The sequence below is a fragment of the Uloborus diversus genome, chromosome 9, assembly GCF_026930045.1.
Source record: "Uloborus diversus isolate 005 chromosome 9, Udiv.v.3.1, whole genome shotgun sequence".
NCBI lineage: Eukaryota > Metazoa > Arthropoda > Arachnida > Araneae > Uloboridae > Uloborus > Uloborus diversus.
In genome coordinates, this window is record NC_072739.1 from 8,892,180 (window position 1) to 8,917,622 (window position 25,443).

Here is a 25,443-nt window from a genome sequence, read left to right on the forward strand (position 1 = left end):
TTATTAGAGGATTATGTTAAATAGCCAAACATTAAGACGGGAAGATTACGAATCCATCGATACCTGGTTCAATGGTCACTGTCGTTCGGGAGAAGAAACTTGGACACAGATACATAGATGGCTACATAGGTACGTACATAGATACATAGGTATGTACATAGATACATAGGTAGATACATAGGTACATACATAGATACATAGGTACATACATAGATACATATGCTCAGTTTTTAATTATATAAGATTCATTTAGGGAACAAACAACAAATTGGGGGAGGAAACCGAAAAAGGTTTCTGATCATTTTTCATTGTAAATAGCTGAGAATGAGCTATAAATTTCAGAAATAAGTTCAAAACCTTAGTTAAACACCGTTATATTCTACAACTCATGAAAAAATTCCACTTTGATATCTTTAAAATGTAAAAAGTTATCATCGATCTAATGAGCTGAATCTTAATAATTCTTGGCTAGACGACAAATCGCAAGGGTTTGTTCTCAAATAATCCGTTTTTATCATGAATCACTCTGCAGCGATAACAGGAAAGTGTTACCAGTTTGCAAACGGCCCCTTACCATTCGTCGCCTATCCAAGATTTATAGAAATTGAGCTCATTAGATGGCTGATAACTTTTTTAATTTTAAAGATATTGAGGTGGATTTTTTTTAAAGAGTAGTACGATATATCTGAGCTTTGGATTGTGAAAGTTATAAATTGCTATCCTTCTGGCATGAGCAGTGAAAAATTAATTGCTTTAAACGTTCATATTTCATTAAATTTTCAATATTTTAACTTCAAATTTTATTACAATGTTTCTCTAATATGCTGTCAAATATACTGAAAGTCTAGTGACGTTTGACAATAAACTCTGCGTGATATGAGCCAAAAATCTTTGGAAAGATTTGCATTTTTGAAAGAAATGTTTATATCTCTGTGAGTATTAGAGATACTTTCACGAAAATATAAAAATAAATTTTTGATAGGTTTTAAACTTATATCTGAAATTTATAGCTCATTCCCAGCTATTTACAATAAAAAATGATCAAAAAAATTTTTTTGCTTACTCAATTTGTTGCTGGTCCCCTAAATGAATAACAGACTTAATTGTTATTGGAAAATGACAGCTAGAGTATACTTTTTATGCGAAAAGAATTGCACAGCAAATAGTCTTTTATTTCTCAAGAAATCCGTAAAAATGAATTTTTGAAATCCCTATTTGTCCACCTAACTCCTTTTTATTTTTCCTTTTAAACTCCTATATATTTTTCTACCCAACTCCTATATTTTTCCTTTTGAATTCCTATATATTTTTTTCGACTTGCTATCTTGCTATGAACCTTGCACCAGTCTTCACCTGGTATGGTTTGGAGAGCATGTGCTCTGGGAGTTTAGGTGTCAAAAATGGCTAAACTAAAATGGATTGTGAATATTGTAATATAACTATGAATTCAATTTAGAGTTATGCAAATAAACAGCCCAAATGATAAATAAGCATCATCATTGTCCCTGACACAAACCACGGTGATGTAAAGTGAAAAAGAAGAACGTACAAATGTATAATAAGTAAAGCAGCAACAAAACTTTTTGACTTTTTTAAAATTTGGGTTTATTTTCATAAATGTGTAGAATGGGACTTAAAAAGTTATTGACCTTTGCATACATATTTTTAAAAGAGAATAATTTTGTTAAAATGTCCATGTTGGAAAAAGCTTTGAGCTTCTCACACCCTTAACTTATTGCTGTTTTCCTTTTAATAGGTCAAAAATGAGCTTGAAAGAATTTTTAATTTTGGAAAATGTCGAGAATTCTTAAAGAATGTTCAAAAGTTTTCTGGGTGCATTTTGGAAAATGCTAGGGATACTGCACTTTGTAAAATTGCAAGAAAAATTATTCAAAAGTCTGAGACGGAGGAGCAAAGTAAATGTAAGTTATGATTTGTTACTTAATTGCTAAATTGTTTCAAAGTTTGTTTACAATGTTTATTTATTTTCTTTTATTTTTTAAAATTTGTTTTTGTAGGGTATTTTTATTGCCCAAAACTTGCCTGATGAGTTATCAATAGTTCTGATACCATGCTTCGTTGTAAGAAATCTTCCAAGTTGATCAGTGCAAAATTTTGAGTGCTTTTGCAATCTTGTTCATATTGACTTATTTGTTGTTGTGGTCAATTATTTTCTTGATGTTTCCATAAACTCTCCTATTGTCCTCTTACCCGTTTTTGTCCCCATTTTGTGTGTTTGTGTGTGGCGTGTTAACTGTGCCCCAGGGGTGCCCATCCCCCCCCCAAGCCCAATGGCGCAAATTCCCCCCCAAAAATTTTCTCTCTTTCAAATTGGGTTAAACATAACAGTTTTTAGAGTGTTTAATCTCCAGTCAAATTCACGGGGGGGGGGGGGGGTAACGCTAACAAATACTATTTGAACTGAAATGTTTTTGGATTGTTGACCTGCCTTGCCTTCCCTAATTTTAAAACATGGACTTTTAGTAAACAAGTTTTGGGTACCCCTGAATTTTGCTACACCTTATTATTAATTATTAATATTATTATTTCAAACGTATGAATAATTACAGGGACAACTTTCTGGCTTGGAATTGAGTCATTACTAGATGTATACAATATGAACCGTGAAACGGAAATTTATTGTCACTTAGATAGGGAATTCGGGGATTTCTCCCCCGGAAAATTTTCGAAATTGTAATTTTAAAACCAGTTTCACACGATCTCTGGTGATGTTAGTGAAATAAAAGGTTTGGTGACCCCTTCCCGGCAATTTTTCAATATTGAAACTTTAAAAGCGCAATTATAAATAGTCGACTGTTGTGTTAAGGAGGGCTTTCCTTTGTTTTCAAAATTGTAGTTCTAAAAACGCAGTTTTAGACTGTCTGTGGTAATGTTAAGGAAAGAAGAGATCCTAGGGCTCGTCCCTGGAAAATTTTCAAAATTAAAGTCTTAAAAACGCTATCCATGGTTGGGGGACAAGCAGTTTTCTGAAATTGAAGTTCAAAAATCGCAATTGTAGCCGACCTTTGTGACGTTAAGAAAAAGAGTTTTCGGAAGCACGCTCAGAATTTTCTCGATATTGAAGCCCTAAAAACCAAATTTAAGACGACTTTTTAATGTTGACGAGAATGGGGAGGAAGGAGAGGGACGCTCCACTTAAATTTCCGAACTTGTAGCTTTAGAAACACAGTTAATGTTAGTGGAAGGTGAATTTCGTTGCCCTAGCAATTTTTTAAAATTGATACTCCAAAAACGCAGTTCTAGACTTGTCTTTGATCGTATTAAGGAAAGAGGGGGGAATCACGGGATCTCTCCTATAAATGTTTCAAAATTGCATTACTAGAAACGCAGTTTTAGATGACTCTTGATGATAAAGAGGGTGTCAGTCTGGCGTTACAGTGGGGGGGGGGGGCGCTCTCATGGAAGTTTTCCAAAATTGAAGTCTCATAGTCAAAAAAGATGGATCACACATGACGGATATTTTTCGGAAATCCTCAAAAATGAATTCAGCTATTCTGCACACATCAAAAATCAGAACTCGAGAATTTTAACGAATCAAATATCCTTCTATACATATCAGATATGGAAGAAAGTAAATATGATTTACGAAAAATAATTTAAGCACCTTAAGAACAGACTGTTCTACTTCCATCAGCGAAATCCAACATCACCAAAAGTTTTAATAAAAATCATCTAATGATAAATTGAAACAATCTGTTTAAAAATGGTAGATAAGATGGGAGTAAAGCTTAAGCTATTTAATGAAGAAAATATATTAGTTGTCGATTGGAGGGACTTCAAAACTAGTTCTTAACGATTGTCAAGGTGCAAATGAATCAATGAAAGACTAGAGCGTACTGGTCAGAATTATTACAAACAATAAAACATTTTTGACCTCCCTCCCTCTCATCACTGTCACACGTATTCATCATGCAGATGCTACTTCCAGAAAATTTATAAGATATTGAAAAGAAATCAAATCGTGTTATCCAGCTCTGAAACGGACACCAACTCCATGCTGTCTGTGATGCTCCTTTAATTGAAAACGAGACACGGTCATTAAATTTTGGAAAGAGTACCAGGGCCGTCGCTATTTCAAAAAACTGCGGGAAGGGGGGGGATACGCTTTTGGCGGCCCCTTAATTTTTTCAAACGCATGTTCGAATATGCAGAGAGAGAGAGAAGATTTGGCTTCTGGTTTAGCAGGGATAGTCATATTACTAGACCTTAGTACTAGTAATATAAATAATCGTAAGGATAATATTCAGAAGAGGGGGTCCGGGGGCTCTCCCTCGGGAATTTTCAAGACTGTTATTAGAAAAACAGTTTTAGACGATCTATGGTGATGTTAAGGGAGGAAGAGACTCGGGGTCATCGTTCTATAATTTTCAAAATGCAAACTTCAAGCATACATTCCTAATTGTGAATTATTTCTAATTGTAACACGTAAAGGGGGGTCCGGGAAAAATTTGAAAATTGTAGTTCGAAAAATGCAGTTTTAGACGATCTATGGTGATATTAAGGGGGAGAGAGATGTGTACTCACCCGAAATTTTTTGACATTTTGAGGTCGTAGAAACGCGATTGTAGGCTTTTTTGTTAAAATTTATTGCACCGACAGTTTCTTGAAATCAAAGCTCCGAAAACGTAATTTAAACCAACCTTCGATAAAAGGTGGGGGGGGGGGAGTTTTGAAGGGGCTCGCGACCAGAAATGTTTCGTAATTGAAGCACTAAGAGCGAGATTTAAGACATTTTTCGATGATGTTGGCGAGAGAGAGACAGGCATTCTCTCGAAAAAAATTTCGATCCGCAGAAACCGCAGTTTTAGAAGAATTTTATTAATGTTAATGGGTGGAGAGATTCGGAGTCCTCCCATGGCAAATTTTCATAACTGAAATTCAATTAAAGCAATCGTATACGATTTATTAATACTGTTAGAGGGGTAGAATGTTTTGGAGATCTCTCCCCCGAAAAATTTTCTAAATTGAAACCTTAACAATGAAATTTTGAGGATCTTCGGTAATATTTGGAGGACGACAGTTTCAGGACAACTTAGAGAGTTTTTTAAATTAAAGTTCAAAGGACGAAATTTATTCGACCTTGAATGAGGCTGAATGATTAATTGAGAGGGCGTTTCTCGGAGGTTACATTGGGAGCACTCTCATGGTTTTTCGAAGTTACAGTCCTAAATACTCAGGTGTAGGCCATCTTTAATGACGTTAGGTTAAAGCATGGGGTTTGAGAACATTTTTCCGAAATTTTTTCAAAACCTAAATTTTAAAAACTCACTTCCAGGCCAGCTTTGGGGACGTAAAAAGAAGGGTGTGGAGTTCCCCACTCTTCCTTTCAGTTTGGTTACGTTCCTCCTATCTTCATTGTCAATTTTAATTACTGATAAACATATTGTGGTAATATTTTCTTCCAATTTTTATTTGCCAAACACGATTATTTGCTTAGATTTTCCATAATAAAACTTTCAATTTCCCCCCTAATATTTTTGCTTTCTTGCAATACAAGCGTTTGCGGCCTTGGAAAAAGGACTTTTAACGTTTTGAACAGATGTGATAATTTTCTGCGATACCTTAGGTCTCTATTCCACTTCATTTTATTTTAAACATGCCACCTGTATCTCTTAATCAAACTTTGATTTACTTACGATTTTTACATTCAAACATTTAGAACTTTTGGTGTGAGTATTCATTACAATACTTTGAATCTCTCTTTGCATTTAACTGTTATTATTATTTTTTTTCTCTCTATTTCAAATTTATTTCGGCGGCCCATACATTTTTCTCCACTAGCAATGATTTTCAGGACAATGGTTTTCATCAAAAAAAAAAAAAAACGTATGGGAATGTTTCGATGAACCCTATCCTATGGGCTGTTCTAATGAAGCTGTCCTATTTATTTATCTTTTTTTTTTTTATTTTTTTACGGAAGAACCATGAAGCATAGTTTTATATAACCAGGGCCCCGAGACACAAGGCGTGCACCATGTTAGTTTTGTCGCCTTACCTCCCTCCCATACGTGAATTTTAGTCTATGCACAATACTTTAATTTGAGCCGAGCCCATCGTTTCCGACTAGGCAGACGTACCCACTCTGCGGTCTAGTGAAGCGTGTACTGTACTGAATACTTTTTTTTTTGCGTTAATAAAAACGTTTGAAGCGTACATTAGCCGGGGCTCTTACTTAGATACTCTTAATAAAAGAGAATCATGGATGTCCCTAAATTGTATTTTAAAAGATTACATTTTCTATTCAAATTTTACAGAAAAAATACTTTTGCCACTATTATTTCAATTGTTCATTTATAATTACTATTTTAATTTTTTTAAACAACGAAGAAATTCCCTTTCTCTTCGTTCGTTTTCATCGCTAAAATGAAATTGGCGGCCCCACTTCTGAAAAACTGGGGAGTGTAGCACCCCCCCCCCCTCTTGTCGACGGCCCTGAAGAGTACGTGAAAAAAATATTATTAATGCATCTATTTCTTGTTGCATAAGTTTAAATACTTTTTGTTTCCAAAATTCAAAAATTTCATGTTCTAAAGAAAGAAAAAGTTCTGGAAAAAAAATCCCCCCCAAAAATTTTGATGGCGCAACTTGCGCCATAATCCCCCCCTGTGGGCACCCCTGCTGTGCCCTTTACTTCCCATAACTTAGCGTGTCATGGGCTGTCGATATAAGAATGGTAAGCTTTTTTGCAATAGCCAATGATTTCTTCCTGTACTCAAGAAAGTGGACTGTAGAAGTTATTTCCACCAACAGCATTTATAACAGGGTTGGCAAGTTTCTGCCGAGGCGGTTAAAACCACTGGTAGAAACCGGTTAAAACCGGCACGGCAAAAACCACTTTCTGCCACATTTGCGGCAAAAACTCACAAAATGGCAAAAAATTAATTTTTGATGTACAATAGAAAATGCATGGAAAATATAATTGTTAACCGAAGCACAATTTAATTACAATATTATGTGTAATTCAAAATCAAACGTTACATTGTTTGAACCCCGCTGTTGCCTCTTAGAAAAGGTGGTTTTAAAAATCTAAAGTTTCTCAATTTATTATGCACAATTGGGAAACTTTAGAATATTCCTGCAACAGAAAAGCTAGCAGGCAATGCATCAAGGAACAAGCAATGTTTGTGAAACTTTCATCTGTTGCATATTTTTTTAAACTGGTCCACCATGTAGTAACTGGTGTAGTGGTAAAAATTAGATTGTGAAATGTAAGTTTCAAGAAATGGGGCCAATTTGTTTTACAAAGCTGTGACATTAGGTACAAAACAAGGTTAATATTGGCAAGTAAAATTCTTGCACTTTCTTCTTGAAGCACAGGAATTACAATCAGTAATGCCTGTTTAATTCTGTGTATCACTTCTCTTTCCAATATATGTTTTTCCGTCTTTTGTTAGATTAATCCAAATATTATGAGTGTCTGCAATTGAAAAGTTCCCTTTCTGAACTAAATCAAGGTTACTAGCATAAGCTTTTATTTTTTACAATGATGAAGTAAAATTTAATTTTTTAGCTTACTTAAACGAATATCATTTAGTAACTTAGTTTTCATTTAGTAACTAGTTACTTGAGTTATTAAAGACGCTTTTAAGTTTTTGCCAGTTTCTACCGGTTTTTACCGGTTATAACCAGTTTCTGCCACTGGCATGGCAAAAACTAGTTTCTGCCGGTAGAAAGCCAGCCCTGGTTTGTAATGTACGTTTAACCCTGATAACTACACACTTAATAAATCTACATCTGTTGAGATCTAGAGACATTTCTTTAAATCAAATCTTTTTGTTGAGCATAATACTATATTCAAAATTGCTTTGCTACTAAAGATCTGTCGTTGGAAAAACAGGTCCAAAAGAATGAATCCTTAAAATTAGGTGAATGAGTGGATCCTTTAATTCACCTAAAAAATGACTGACCATTCTTTTGAACGGTGAGCAGTTTAAAACATTGTATTGATGCACATAAAATCACTTTTTTTTTAAAAAATTACATTCATCTTTGATTTTTTTACTCTCAATTAATCTCAAATTTCCTTTTTCTTAGTCCAGTACCATTTCAAACCTTTTTATTTTCTGCTTGATTCATCGTTTTTCTTAAATTGCTGCAGATCATTTGCAATTTTCCAATGTATCCATTAGTAATCTTTTGTATAACTTGTTCCGGTTACTAACGAAATGTTTGGACTTTCCACTCACTTCCTGTCCTGCGCAACTGCTAAAATACTTCTCACGCTTTCTGTTGCCAAAGTTATTTCTAAAAATACTTTTTATCAATTTTCTGGCGATCCTTTTGTCTTCTATAACGTCCCTCCTATCAACTACCATGCATATTGATTTGGCGTTATTTTTAACTTGCTTGGCAACTGGTTGAGCATGGCGGGCTACGTCGCTCTAAGAAATTGTAGAGCCGCTTACTCTTTGGTGTAAGTTCGCAATAAAAGATGCTTGTATAACTCTGCTGAACGTGTATTACAACACACAAAAAAAGAACATTTACAACATGTATTTAGAATGAATATAATTTAGGAAAGAATAGAATGTGACGCAGCAATGCTGCTTGACTTATCGCTACTACTGAATCTCATTCCATCAAGAAAAACATTTATTTTTAATGTTGCCACTCACACGAGTGCTGCAAATAATAACAATTAATTTAAAAGTATAAGGAACAGCTGCAGCAGCAGAGGATAAGAACTACCAGCAATTTCCAAGTCCATTATTTTTCATTCGATATCCAAAGATTTTTAAGTAGGATTATTCCCTCCCTTCTTCCCCCCCCCCCATAAAAAAAGTGTTGCATTTTTATTTATTTATTTATTTTTTTTTTTTTTTTGGTTCTCGATAGCATGGAATACTTTTGAAGCTCTGTAATATTTAGGCGAGTCTTTTTTTTTTGAAAAATTAAGTTATCTGGTACTCCGGCTGAGCTACCAATATATTTGTTGCTACTTCTTTCGTTATGTATGGTCTATTGGTAAAACTATATGTATGTATGTAGCTGGGGGAAAATATTTGAAGGAACATACCTCTCTTTCTTTTGGGTAGATATCATGGCTGACAGATGTTTGCTTTTGGGTCAAAAAAGGTCAGTTTCGACAAGTTACCGCAATTTGTATTTAAGAAGCAGACTTTTTATAATTATAATACTTTTGTTAAGTTTATGTTTTGCTAATTTAGATAATTTGTTTCATGTATATATATATATATATATATATATATATATATTTGTAGTTCTCTTTTGCTTATTTTGTGATTTAATTTTTTTTTTTAAATTCAACCTAAAGTTCATATTTAAAATTATTTTGTTTTATTTTCACCTGTGATTATACTATACTTGGCAATATGATATTTCTATTTAGAATTAGTGCATTATTTCACATAAGTTCAATTTTTCAAATTTAATGACATCACAGGGTATTAATTTTTTTATATAGTAAAATCTAATAACTTAATTTTGTGACATGCTAAAATGTAACCTGCGAGTTTTGGAATGGAAAACATATTTTACCATCTGTCAACTGAGAAATATCTTACAAAATGAACTAGAACTGCTTGATTCATCTAAACCTGAATAAAGTTTTTTTGATTTATTTTTCATAGGCATATTTTCTTATATTTAGCTGATTTTAGTTATTTTTCCTTCAATGAATATTACTGATTTAATGAAATATTTTGAATTTATGTGAGCATGTCATGCACAGAGATCACCTGCAACTTTTTTTAAATGAACGAAGTCGTCAGGTTGAATGAACGGATCAAAAGAATGAACAATCCTCTTATGAACAGATTGCTGAAAAGAACGACATTACCCACCTCTAGTTGCTATGATTCTTTGTTGGTAACACTAACATAACCGCCAGCCAGGGTTGGCCAGATTGGACCCAATGGGTTTTTTTTTTTTTGAAAAAAACCATTCAAAAAAACCCATTATTTAACCCACTTTTGGGTTTTTTCAAATTTTCTGAGAAGTTTTTTAAAACAATAATTAATTTAAATACTTTCACAATTTAAACTTCCTTTTTATTTGTTCTTCACCACAGACAATGGACATAAAAAAGGAATTTTGAACTTGAATAGTATTTCATAACTCTTAATGGCATTAAAAAATACTTCAAAGATTTTAAATAAATATATTTAACTTTTTCTTTAACCGATCAATAAATAACTCAAATTATCTGGACTAAGTCCTGTCATGTCTGATTTTCTCGATATTTGTAGATTGTACAGAGGAAAATACTTTAGCTATAAGGCTTTCATGTGAATTATTTTCTGCAAACCAACATGTCACAAATCTCAAATAAACAACGTATATGTTTTAGAAATTAACAGGTTTTATAAACGGTCAAACAAAAAACAGAATAGTATGTACAATACTTTCATTATCTTACAAAAAGTTGAATCTTTCTTACTCTATACACAGAAATAGAAAAACAGGCAACATAAAATTCAATGTCTTGATTAAGCTGGAATTCAGTAAAAAGGGATTTAAACTACTTTGGCGTTCTACAGTAGTTTTGCATAACAAAATGAAATACAATAAAGTAAAATGCAAATAAAAAATGTAGTAATTAAAAACGAACAATAGATTTTATCACTCGAGAAGTAACTTTGCCCTAACTGTTGCTAATCATTGAAACTAAAAAATCTTAAACTTCACCATTCTTGGGTTTCGTTGTCTTTTTTACTTTTCTTCAGAAAAAGCTGAATTTTCCAGTATTTTCACCCCGAGACAATTTTTGTGCTTTGTCCATATACTTACACTACAATATGCTACAAGCACCCCATTTTCCCTAAAAAAAGACAAAAAAAAACCCACATTTCTTTTAAAAAACCCTGGGTCCATGGCCTTTTTAAAAAAAACCCGGGTTTTTGCCAACCCTGCCGCCAGCACATCTCTTAGATTCGAAAGCCAAATTCCTTACTATTTAGGGTAACGACCCCAGTAATTAGCACTTTAAGAGTTTGCCCTTAAACTTACCTCTGTTTTCATTACTTAGGAAAAAAAATCACTTGTAAATATTTTTGTATTAAAGAATACACATCTGTGCATCTATTTAGTTCACTAAAATCAAAAATATTTGAATTGATATTTTTATAAAATTATTTATTTAAAAAGTTACCAAAATCACCAGTAATTGGCACCTGATACCCCAGTGTATGACACCTTGTGATCCAGTGATTGGCACATGTTAATAGAACTGGAAAATCATTTTATTTTTCACTTTTAGATTACATACAAGTTTTATCATCATGAGAAAAATAATTAATGTTAATTTAAAGTAAGTAATTTTACATGTTTATTTAAAGTAGGTAATTTAAAATAAATTAATGTTAAATCACATATCTTGACGTTGAAAAAGTATTTTAGAGAAATAAAATAAATTTGGAGTGTTGCATGGAAAAAAATATCGAGATTAATGCTGTTTCATTAGTCGGTATGCAGTTTCGATTTTACGAATTGTAGCTGTTTCCAAAGAAAAAAGGAACATTGACCCGATGATTCTAAGGGACCATAAAAAATGAACCGATTGTCTACAGTCGCAATATCTGACAGATGATCAAACATATTTGTTTTTTATTGTTTCTCTTAAAAATTTTACAGTATATTCTGAAGGATTCAAATCAATAGTGGAACTCATATAATATAGCTCCTGCAAAAGTATCAGAAATCAAACTAGTGACAAATTGCACAACACATTAGTGTTTACAGGCACATGGGCCAATTACTGGAGGCTAGCAAAACTGAGGCACCAGTAAATGGCATCCATCATTATTTCAAATGTCCAAAAGGAACGAAAATATATTTCTACCCTCTCAAAGTAACACCTTTCTACGAAACAAAACTTTTGACAACTAAAATTTAAAATATATTTGAAGTCGGATTTTACTGGATTGATGCGCATGCTTCCCTTAAGCCAGAGAAGCAGCTTTTGCAACAAAAATGGCTGATTCGACACAAGCCACAATTTTTTCTCTTTCCTGTGCACTGCTACCATTTAGTAACATGAATTGAAGTTAAGTAAATGTACATACTGTTGATATAGAGCCTTCTACTTTTAAAAGATTGGATATGAATCTTATTTTAGGACATTTTTGTTGGAAGTGCCAATCACTGGTGACTTGCCAATTACTGGGGGTGTTACCCTATGCGCAGTTAATTTGCATGATTCTGAGTTGTAAGTTCATAGTTTATTGACATCTTTCACTTTCATTATAAGTAAAAATATGCACGTAAACAATTTCAAACATAAATGTATGCATGCAAAAAATTAATAAGTAAACGATTTGCTTCCCAATGCGCAGAAACTTTCATCTTTCTAAATTTGCTGCCAAATTGCTGGAGGCATTAGAATCTTACCCAGATGTGTGTATGTCTACCTTTTTGTCATTTTCATATTTTTTCCTAGTTTTATTATTTTTCTCCATATAATTATTTGGGGGAGGGGGCTTTAAAATTAATAATCATTTCACATATCCGGGAGCAAAATTTCAACAAATAAATTAATTGTGACGAATCATTCTTCTGTTTATAGAATCTATGTTCTGAAGTGTGCAATCTTTTTGTATTCTTGACAGGGTTCTAAATTTCGTCTTGGCCGCTTTAAGTATTTACTGTACAGAGGTTTGAAGTTTTTTGTAAAGGGTACCAAATTCTTCAAATCCGTTAACAGATATATTTTTCTGTGCATTATATCTCTTTATTCACTGCATCATCACTTTTAAAATTTTTACCCTAATAATGCCAGTTTTTATTTTTTTCTAATTGTTGCATAATGTATTACAATTAAGCAGCTTACAAAGATTAACACTAACAATGCTAATGATGGTTGTGAAAATAAGCCAAGTTTGGACTGATTAAAGGGAATCAGAAGAATATATATTTTTTTTCTTTTGAGACTTAAAAATTTATTTGTTTGGACAAGTGTAGGAAATTTCAAACAAAAAGTTAGACTAACTTAACATGTGCTTGTTATAAATGTTGGTCATTTGTTCTACATCTATTCAAAATTGAGCTCTTGCGGACCCTCCACTGTCCAAACAGATACCTCAAGAGGAATTTGAAAAAGTGGGTAAAACAAGGGACAGTATTGAAAGTGAGTATTGGAATTTGCACAAGAGGTCGAAAGAGAAATTAGTTTAGTGGCAGAAGCATCTTCATCTGTTTGTGGAGCTACAAATTCTGATGGCCTACGCACAACATTGGTGTTTAGAAAATTAATGCGGAAATTTGAAAACAGAACAAAATAAAATTTCTATTTACACACACAAAAAACTACTGTGCTTAAATTTAGGAGCTTGGGAGGCACTCTGGTGGAGTTTGATTGCAGCCACCCCCTCGAGAGGAATTCCAAGTTATTTTTCTCTAATTTCAAGAAAACAAGCAAAAAGCTGTTGAAAAACAGCGACGTAGACGGCGCATCAACAGTCGTCTGGTGCTTTCATCTTTTCCACTTTAGATTTAATTCGAAAGACTTAAGAAGGTTGCCAAAAAGTCTTTACACGAATATTAGATGTCAATAGCTAACTCTCCACCATAGGCAACTAAAGAATTATACGTAAGGAATTTTTTTAAAAAATTTTAAAATGGCAATTTTTACATATTTGGCAAAACTTCAAGGGGCTGGCGGGGGATCTAAATATATTTTGTTTTTCAAAAAAAAATTACACGAACATTTGATGACAATACTCAACTTTTCCCCACCTCAAGCGTTTTTGATTTTAAAAAGAAGTTAAAATTGACCCACCCTACCAGGTACCACCCACAGTGGACAATATAAAAACTTTTGGCAGGGACAGCTTATAATATTAATGTGAATGTAAGAAAATCTAAGAGCTGATTTTTGTTGAAACTTTTAGATGCCTTGCAAGTTGGAGCTTTGCTGTGTTTGCCTGTAGCGTTACGTGAAGAAGCAAGTTTTTTAAGGCTAAAGAATCAGGTAAGTAGTATTGTTTCTTAATTAATTTTGTCAAGTGTGTATACAACATACTGTTTCTTGTCCTGATTTATATATTCTGAAGACAAAAATAGCTGCCTTCTGTCACACTCCCTAGTCAAGCACAAATATTGCATATTTTATCGTGAGTTAGGAAATTAATTGGGAAAGGGTTTTTTGTGAAGTTGGAGTTTTTAACCCCCGACGCGCAAAGGAAATGGGTTATAAGCTTGTCGTATCTGTGTATCTGTCTGCGGCACTCTAGCGCCTAAACGGATGAACCAATTGGGAAAAAAATTTTTGTTCTAACGGAGATTAGATCGAAAGCATTCTTAGCTAGGTTACATCTTTGGATGACATTAATTAACGAAGATATTAATTAAAAACCTCTAAAATGTTTTTGGCCATTTTTGCAGTGAAAACATAGTTAAAATTTTAAAATTTAATACCAAGCTAGAGTTGTGTTATAACTAGGGTTGGGCAATATACCAATATACCTTCATATATCGATATATATCTACTACCTTGATAACTATATTTAAATTTCTATCGGTCCGATGTATCGTTAGAGAAGAAAATACGGGACTTAATTATGGAGAAATTAAAATACTAACTCAAAAATACATAATCTTTCATAGCTCTGTGTGATGGGTGAGTGTTTGAAATTTCAAGATATTTTCTGCATTCTTCAAACAGTAATTTAATTTTTGAGTTATAGTAAAATGGAAAAAATTCACAAGGCCGCCGAAGTGTAAATGTGGGCCCCTTTGTCAGTTTGGTTTCTGGATCCCCTCCCCCTATAAAGTTTTCAAAACTTATACTACTACGATTCAGAGCGGGGTCCTTCCAAGGACCGCGCCCCTTGTTTCTGACAAAACTGACATGGCTTCTCGTGGGCCCTTGTGTGCGAATGTGTGTTGGTTAAGAAAGCATCTTAATGCAGCAATTAAACACTAAACAATTGAAGCATCAGCAGGATTTATAGTTCAAATTAAACATAAACCCTTGATATTTCATTGAATAAAATCTTTAAGAAAAATACTGAACAGAAATATTTTTATTTAAAAAAAAAGAAAAACAAAAAAATACTAATGAGTACTTTTGTCGCATATTTATCTCACTAGAGGGAGCGCAACCCATCTTTTTCATCAGACTGCAGGTTCTGAACGAATATAACCAGGGGTCTGGCCAGAGGAAATTTGGATCTGTTAACGAGCCCTTCACAAAAATACAAGCACTCAAAACGGACCCTTCACAAAATTCTAATCAACAAAAACTGATCTTTCAGAAATTATTTATTGTAAAAGCAAATCAAAATAATAGCTAATTTTTAAAAAGGAATGTCTGCATATTTCTGTGATGCTTACTCTTTCTTCTATCACAGCAGAATCAAAATAGCCAGCAACAATGCTGTTGTTATAGATTTTTCTGAAGGTGTTATGACCTGCAGCTTGATATTGCTGCCTAAGCACCTTTCACCCTGCTCTCAATCTAAACAATAATAACACATATCAGCGAATTGAACTGCTAACGAATAGCTATAGAATAAGGAAGAAATGTGATCAGCGCTTCAGATATGGTGACCAACTATAAAATTAACATTGACGCTAAATGAATTGAACTGCTAACGAATAGCTGTAGAATGGGGAAGAAATGTGATCAGCGCTTCAGATATGGTGACCAACTATAAAATTAACATTGACGCTAAATGAATTGAACTGCTAACGAATAGCTGTAGAATGGGGAAGAAATGTGATCAGCGCTTCAGATATGGTGACCAACTATAAAATTAACATTGACGCTAAATGAATTGAACTGCTAACGAATAGCTGTAGAATGGGGAAGAAATGTGATCAGCGCTTCAGATATGGTGACCAACTATAAAATTAACATTGACGCTAAATGAATTGAACTGCTAACGAATAGCTATAAAATGGGGAAGAAATGTGATCAGCGCTTCAGATATGGTGACCAACTATAAAATTAACATTGACGCTAAATGAATTGAACTGCTAACGAATAGCTATAAAATGGGGAAGAAATGTGATCAGCGCTTCAGATATGGTGACCAACTATAAAATTAACATTGACGCTAAATGAATTGAACTGCTAACGAATAGCTATAAAATGGGGAAGAAATGTGATCAGCGCTTCAGATATGGTGACCAACTATAAAATTAACATTGACGCTAAATGAATTGAACTGCTAACGAATAGCTATAAAATGGGGAAGAAATGTGATCAGCGCTTCAGATATGGTGACCAACTATAAAATTAACATTGACGCTAAATGAATTGAACTGCTAACGAATAGCTGTAGAATGGGGAAGAAATGTGATCAGCGCTTCAGATATGGTGACCAACTATAAAATTAACATTGACGCTAAATGAATTGAACTGCTAACGAATAGCTGTAGAATGGGGAAGAAATGTGATCAGCGCTTCAGATATGGTGACCAACTATAAAATTAACATTGACGCTAAATGAATTGAACTGCTAACGAATAGCTGTAGAATGGGGAAGAAATGTGATCAGCGCTTCAGATATGGTGACCAACTATGAAATTAACATTGACGCTAAATGAATTGAACTGCTAACGAATAGCTGTAGAATGGGGAAGAAATGTGATCAGCGCTTCAGATATGGTGACCAACTATAAAATTAACATTGACGCTAAATGAATTGAACTGCTAACGAATAGCTATAAAATGGGGAAGAAATGTGATCAGCGCTTCAGATATGGTGACCAACTATAAAATTAACATTGACGCTAAATGAATTGAACTGCTAACGAATAGCTGTAGAATGGGGAAGAAATGTGATCAGCGCTTCAGATATGGTGACCAACTATAAAATTAACATTGACGCTAAATGAATTGAACTGCTAACGAATAGCTGTAGAATGGGGAAGAAATGTGATCAGCGCTTCAGATATGGTGACCAACTATAAAATTAACATTGACGCTAAATGAATTGAACTGCTAACGAATAGCTGTAGAATGGGGAAGAAATGTGATCAGCGCTTCAGATATGGTGACCAACTATAAAATTAACATTGACGCTAAATGAATTGAACTGCTAACGAATAGCTATAAAATGGGGAAGAAATGTGATCAGCGCTTCAGATATGGTGACCAACTATAAAATTAACATTGACGCTAAATGAATTGAACTGCTAACGAATAGCTATAAAATGGGGAAGAAATGTGATCAGCGCTTCAGATATGGTGACCAACTATAAAATTAACATTGACGCTAAATGAATTGAACTGCTAACGAATAGCTATAAAATGGGGAAGAAATGTGATCAGCGCTTCAGATATGGTGACCAACTATAAAATTAACATTGACGCTAAATGAATTGAACTGCTAACGAATAGCTATAAAATGGGGAAGAAATGTGATCAGCGCTTCAGATATGGTGACCAACTATAAAATTAACATTGACGCTAAATGAATTGAACTACTAACGAATAGCTATAAAATGGGAAGAAATGTGATCAGCGCTTCAGATATGGTGACCAACTATAAAATTAACATTGACGCTAAATGAATTGAACTGCTAACGAATAGCTGTAGAATGGGGAAGAAATGTGATCAGCGCTTCAGATATGGTGACCAACTATAAAATTAACATTGACGCTAAATGAATTGAACTGCTAACGAATAGCTGTAGAATGGGGAAGAAATGTGATCAGCGCTTCAGATATGGTGACCAACTATAAAATTAACATTGACGCTAAATGAATTGAACTGCTAACGAATAGCTGTAGAATGGGGAAGAAATGTGATCAGCGCTTCAGATATGGTGACCAACTATAAAATTAACATTGACGCTAAATGAATTGAACTGCTAACGAATAGCTGTAGAATGGGGAAGAAATGTGATCAGCGCTTCAGATATGGTGACCAACTATAAAATTAACATTGACGCTAAATGAATTGAACTGCTAACGAATAGCTGTAGAATGGGGAAGAAATGTGATCAGCGCTTCAGATATGGTGACCAACTATAAAATTAACATTGACGCTAAATGAATTGAACTGCTAACGAATAGCTATAAAATGGGGAAGAAATGTGATCAGCGCTTCAGATATGGTGACCAACTATAAAATTAACATTGACGCTAAATGAATTGAACTGCTAACGAATAGCTATAAAATGGGGAAGAAATGTGATCAGCGCTTCAGATATGGTGACCAACTATAAAATTAACATTGACGCTAAATGAATTGAACTGCTAACGAATAGCTATAAAATGGGGAAGAAATGTGATCAGCGCTTCAGATATGGTGACCAACTATAAAATTAACATTGACGCTAAATGAATTGAACTGCTAATGAATAGCTATAAAATGGGGAAGAAATGTGATCAGCGCTTCAGATATGGTGACCAACTATAAAATTAACATTGACGCTAAATGAATTGAACTGCTAACGAATAGCTATAAAATGGGGAAGAAATGTGATCAGCGCTTCAGATATGGTGACCAACTATAAAATTAACATTGACGCTAAATGAATTGAACTGCTAACTGCTAACGAATAGCTATAAAATGGGGAAGAAATGTGATCAGCGCTTCAGATATGGTGACCAACTATAAAATTAACATTGACGCTAAATGAATTGAACTGCTAACGAATAGCTATAAAATGGGGAAGAAATGTGATCAGCGCTTCAGATATGGTGACCAACTATAAAATTAACATTGACGCTAAATGAATTGAACTGCTAACGAATAGCTATAAAATGGGGAAGAAATGTGATCAGTGCTTCAGATATGGTGACCAACTATAAAATTAACATTGACGCTAAATGAATTGAACTGCTAACGAATAGCTATAAAATGGGGAAGAAATGTGATCAGCGCTTCAGATATGGTGACCAACTATAAAATTAACATTGACGCTAAATGAATTGAACTGCTAACGAATAGCTATAAAATGGGGAAGAAATGTGATCAGCGCTTCAGATATGGTGACCAACTAGCTAAATATAAGCCTTTAAAAAAAAAATTACTTATTTGAGATTCCTCGTGTGCTAATGGCACAATGCGTCGCTCCGCTAGAAAGACGTTTAGAACGAACTTTTGGAAGGGACGTGTGGTAACAGGGCGAGAGACGAAGATGATATTGGGGGTGGCCAGCGGAAGAAAGGAGAGTGTGTTGTGGATTTTTGTCATTAAAATATTATATAAGCTAAATATAAGCCTTTAATACAAATGTATGCTTTTACGTTTTAACTTTTTTGTACAAAAGTTTTGTCGTTTTAAGTAATAAAACAAAAAACTTTGAAATAAAATATTTAAAAAAATTTCAAATCTAAAGACTTTTTCATCAGCTTGATTCACTCTAAAAAGTATGAAATAAAATAAGTATTTAATTTCTTGATTAATAATGCCCAAAAATTACATTTCATCTTAATATATTTACGTTAATGCTAAAGCAGCCAGTAAACTTTAAATTAAAAATTTGATAGAAAAAATAGGCAGTATAGTAAAAGTTGTTTGTACTAAACAATATACCGCCTGTTTCTTCTATCAAATTTTTAATTTAAACTTTACTGGCCGCTTTAGCATCAATGTAAATATAAATATATTAAGATGAACTGAAATTTTTGAGCATTATAATCAAGAAATCAATTACTTATTTTCTTGGCTGCTTTAGCATTTTCGTAAATATAAGTATATTAAGATGAACTGTAATTTTTGAGCATTATAATCAAGAAATTAAATACTTATTTTATTTCATACTTTTTAGTGTAAATCAAACTGATGGAAAAGTCTTTAGATTTAATTTTCTTTAAATATTTTATTGTTAATTGTACAATCTGTATTGAACAATCTTCAATGTTTACAACTACTCGGTATTGGCCGAGTATCTGATCAAAATTTGGCCGAGTACCGAGTACTTGGCAAATTGGCCGAGTACCGAGTAGTTACTGAGTACTCGGTATGTCTCTACCAAAATTTATAGCTGCATTCTTCAAAGATGTTTTATTAGTATTTTACTTAATGTTACTCCACTAAAAAGTAAAAAGTCTTAAAGCAAGAGCTATTAAATGACTAAAAATAAACTATTTAAGACTTCAATGTGAAATATAGTTCTAAGTATATTCAAATTATTGAGACTGCTCAAATTAAAAGATTTGAACAACATATTGAACTGAATATCAAAAACGTTTTTTTTGCGAAGCACTTTTGTCATGCATTGAGCTATACCCCCCCCCCCCCCACCCTCCAGGAAAGTTTTGAATTAGAGGAACAATTTTATTTATTATATTTGAAAATCAGAAATAGGGGCCTAGTAAAACATAAGATTAAGCTATGTCTTACTTGGTTTTATAGAAATAACTATTTCCTTAAAAGGTTTTTTTTTGAAAAAGGAGATATTATAAATATTTCTACGGTCAATTACTACATTTTTTCAAAACACAATATTATCTGTGCTTTAGAACAACAACAACCAGTGTCAAAAATATCAGTTTTAGCAAAAACAGGTCATAAAGTTCATTTTTTTCCATCTTTGTCTAAGCAAAATGTTGAACACTTCAAGGGATTGTTTCATGCTACGTTAGGAATGTAACAAATTTAATTTCAAATTACTTTAGTTGTAAGTGACGTTGCTTGTTTTAGCTCCAAATAAAATTTCTGATTGTTACAAAATCAAGAATTGTTAGATTTTTGTACTTCTGGTTACAAACTCAATACTTCACACTGGGTCACTGGGAATACATGCTCCAGGGGCCCCCGTACTTACCATTATTTGTGGTTTTACCAGTTGTATGGGATCCTGAAGAAAGCTCTGTTTTTTTTTTTTTTATCTAAATCAGAAGCCAAGCAATCCCTGGTTCAGCACCCCTAGAGGCATTGAGGAACTTGGAGGACTTTGTGACCATGACGTATTTAACGTCCCCCAGTCAACATTAATGAACACGGGATCTTGAACCCGCTGGGATCGAATGTGGGACCCTTTGTTATGAGTCTGACGCCCTAACAATTGGGTCGCCTACTAGGGCACTGTATCACATTGGTTGTTGAACTGAAAAGTTTACTACTTTGTGCAAGGGCACTCATATGCAAAATTCTAAAGTGGGACTCAGATATTTTCCCCATGGTTTAGCAGGATATTTTCCCTGTAGAAACTGATTTCAGTACAGATTAGAGTTATTAAAGCTTGATATTTTTAATAACTTATTCATTACTGGCTGGAGAATAAATGTTTCTACATTTTTTTCAAAGAAAAAATTACTAAAAGCAAGGAAGTTTTAATTTCATGGGGGGGGGGGAGCTTGAGCCCCCACTTGCCCCCCCCCCCCCCCTGTATGAGCGCCCATGACTTTGTGGATAGATTTTTGTAAGAAATTAAATTTGGTCAAAATCTGACGTTGGTTATTGTTGCGCCAAAGTAGAGTAAGCTCCCGATTATCTGGCGAGCAAATCAACAATCAGGAACATGTATTTTCGCAGCAAAGATGATAAAGCAATGACTATTTTTTATCTAAATATTGAAAGTTCAAACTCAATTGTTTTTGCTTGATTTTTTTTTCTTCAGCTTTCTTCATTGTATATACACATGTTCTATATTGATTTAAAGTTCTGTTGTGCAAAAATAAAAACTGTTTTTACTGTTCTGTATATATTTTCATTGTTTGTAGAGAGTATTATGCATCAATATGGCCAAATTTTTGAGGAAGGACAATTTTTACCTTATTTGTCCCTCATTTTAGTCTTTTTGCGCTTCATCCGCGGCACTAGTGCCCCCCAACTCCACGGATAATCGGGAATTTACTGTAAAGATATAAATCAAATATCAGTGCGCTCTGAATAAATGAAGGTAGAACAACTTCTCAAATGTTACTGTCCTTCAGCAAAATTATGTTAAACTATGATTCTTATTCCCCCTCTTGTCTTTGCTAGGCTAATATATGTGGTGAATATCCTTACATCCATGCACCTACACTGGACCTGGAGGATGTGTTTCTTTTGCAAGAAAGAGCTGTTTTCAAAATTGTGGTGGAAGGAATCACTCTCTGTACTACTGCATTATTCCCTGAAGCAATCCTCTGTCTGATGGCAAGCTTTTACATTTTCAACATCAACTACACTCCTGCTACCTACAGGACTTACGTTGCCATGGAGAAACTATTTTTAGAGGGTAACGAAACGGAGGAGGTAGACGGGTTCACTTCTCAATTGATAAAATACTTCAAGCTGAAAGCTAAATGACACGATCTCTTGCCTGACTTCTGGTAGTTTCTCGTAAAGAATGTAACTTTTGGTTTTATCATGAAAACTGTACATGTCTGGAAGCACTTGATTGTGGATTGTAGAAAAAAATGGCACATGTGCTCTTTGGATGGGATGGATGGGTATACTTCTCAAATCAAACAATAAATTATTTCAAGCTGAAAGCTAAGTGACATTCTCTGGTCTGATTTCTGGTACAGATAAATCTGAGAAGTTGACCACCTGTCTAAGTTGACCACTAAAGTCCAGGGCGGCGTGATGAAGGGGGCGGCACTTTTTCCCAAAACTTTTTCTTTAAATTGTAATTTGCTAACTGTATAACAGTACATTATTATTATTACATTACATTAGCAATATCTAAAACTTCATAGACTTCCGTTGTTTTTAAAGTTTGACGTTCTTATGAATAATCTTAGGCAGCAAAAAAAATAATAATAATAATAATTTTAAAAAATATCATCAATTAAAAAAAGTAAATGAAGTATTATAATGAAATGTTTCAAGACGATAATTATTTTTACTTAGAATTACCGATTATAATTTTGTTAGTTTAATGTTGATTATTATTACTTCATTTCAAATTTGATTTTGACCAAATTTCATTTTAAAAAAAATGATTTAAATAAAAAAAAAGCTGATTCAAATTAAAAAAAAAATCAAATTTAAGTATTAAAAAGAAATCGTGATTCCCCCCCCCCCAACTCTGTAAATTAGCACAACTAGAGGGCGGCCAGTTTAAAAAGCCTTGGGCGGCTTCACATCCAAATACGCCTCTGAGTGCACCGCAGGTGGTCAACTTACACAGGTTTCACTGTAGTTTCTCGTTGGTTAAGATTGTAACATTTGGTTTTATCATCAGAACTGTACATGTCTAGAAGCACTTGATTGTCGGATTGTACAAAAAATGGCTCATGTGCTCTTTGTATAAAAAATGCTATTCAAATGAAATTGATGAGAGTACTGCTGTGGGCAGGTAAATGGCAGTATCTGCAGAAATGAGGTTTTGAGATATTTGAAGAAAGGCGTTTTGGATTCAATGCTGAAAATTGGGAAACGTCGGAAAGAGACATTCTTTTTGCTTCTTTTTTAAAGTGGAAACTTAATAAGCAAGCTTCTACAATAAAGCTAACGTGCAATAGATGACAAAAAATGCAAAAAAAAGGAAAAATTTGCAGTTACTGCCCTTTACCTGCCCATGGTAGTATACTCCTCAAATCTAGTCATAAATTACTTCAAGCTGAAAGCAGGGGTGTTTGTGATCTGAAAATTTCGGGTTGGTTTTTCCGAAAAATTCCAGCTGACAGCACATTCTAAAACTAAAAAATTCTTTAAAAATAAAAACTAATTTATTTATTTATTTATTTTCAATTACAGTAGGCTCTCTGTTTAACGACGCTTTATTTAACAACTTTCTCTGTTTAAAGACGACTTTTCACGGTCCCAGATGGTCCACTAGGGTGTTAAAAGCATTTTATTTAAGGACACTTTCTACTTAAGGACAATTTTTTGTGGTCCCTTGAAAGTCGTTAAACAGAGAACCAACTGTATTTCAATGATTTTTGTACGCATATTTGAAGAATTTTTACGGGGGGGGGGGGGGGGGGGGGCAGCTTCCTCATAGTTTCCGAAAATTTTGCACTGGCTTCAGAAAATTTTACTTGAGCCCACATCAGCCCTGGCTGAAAGCTAAATGACAGATTCGGTGTCTGATTTCTGTTTCTTGTGAAAAATGTAACATTTGTATTTATAATAAGAATTGTATGTGTCTAATAACATTTGATTGTGGAAAAAAAATGGCATATGCATGCAGGACTGTATTTAAGGGGTGGGTTTTTAGGGTTCAAACCCCCTCTGAAATTTTTCACAACGATCCAGAAAATGCTTCTTATTTTTGTATCTTTACTGAAATATAATTGTTACTATTTTATTTTTCAATATTTACAAATATTTATATTTACTAGGGGGCTTTCTGCTTTGTGTAAAGCATTGGTCTAACGAATTGCGTTAATTGTGTTAAACAATGTGGTTAAGTTCCTTGTAATAATACTGTCATTTTTTTAAAAACTTGCATTCAATGCAGAAGAATGTCCTACTGATTAAATTGTTAAAAATATATTGTTATATATATAAATATTGTTATATATATAAATAAGACATCACTCAATAAGTAAGGAAAATACACTTGAATCCTAACTGCCTTTTTTACCATCAAAAAATTGTGCAATCTGCACACAAAAATCTATGTTCTCCCTTTTCCAAAATAATTTGTTTCACGAAAACCAGTTAGAAACTGAATATCACTGTCACGAAATTTTGCCATATTTCATTTGAAGGTTGAGTCATGTGGTATTTTGAACATTAAACCTCATCATGTTCTTCAGGCAATTTTTGTTTAATTATATAATTCACTGATGTATATAACATTTCATATCATATTGATGAAGATTGGCACTTGTTTTTTTTCTCTTTTTCAAAATAATTAAATTTGTTTTGCGAAAACCACTGTTAAAAATTGAATGTCACTGTCACGAAATTTTGCCATATTTTATTTGAAGTTGGAGTCATGTGTTATTTTGAACATTACATCTCAATTACGGTTCTCCAGGCAATTCATGATTAGTTATTTAATCATTGATGTACATAACATTTCATATCATATTGATGAAAATCGGCATTTGTTATTCTCGTTTTTTTCAAAATAATTTCAATTTATTTCACAAAAACCACTGTTAGAAACTGAATGTCACTGTCACAAAATTTTGCCACATTTCATTTGAAGGTGAGTCGTGTTATTTTTGATTATTTTATGTCAATCTGGTTCTTCAGACAATTCATGATTAGTTATTTAATCATTGATGTACATAACATTTCATATCATATTGATGAAGATTGGCATTTGTTATTCTCGTTTTTTATAAAAATAATTTCAATTTATTTCACAAAAACCACTGTTAGAAACTGAATGTCACTGTCACAAAATTTGGCCACATTTCATTTGAAGGTGAGTCGTGTCATTTTGATTATTTTATGTCAATCTGGTTCTTCAGACAATTCATGATTAGTTATTTAATCATTGATGTACATAACATTTCATATCATATTGATGAAGATTGGCATTTGTTATTCTCGTTTTTTTATCAAAATAATTTCAATTTATTTCACAATAAACCACTGTTAGAAACTGAATGTCACTGTCACAAAATTTGGCCACATTTCATTTGAAGGTGAGTCGTGTCATTTTGATTAT

General features: G+C 33.4%; 1 protein-coding gene across 1 annotated transcript in view; it reads left to right on the forward strand.

The window, feature by feature from the left end:
- The window catches only part of LOC129229739 (uncharacterized), a 177,010-nt gene extending 154,733 nt beyond the window's left edge, over window positions 1–22,277 (forward strand). The window contains exons 6-8 of the mRNA XM_054864107.1: window positions 1,757–1,922; window positions 13,869–13,948; window positions 21,867–22,277. Of these exons, the coding sequence (XP_054720082.1) occupies window positions 1,757–1,922; window positions 13,869–13,948; window positions 21,867–22,175 (555 nt within the window). The 3' untranslated portion in view covers window positions 22,176–22,277. The remainder of the gene's footprint in view (window positions 1–1,756; window positions 1,923–13,868; window positions 13,949–21,866) is intronic.
- Window positions 22,278–25,443: the final 3,166 nt, after the last annotated feature.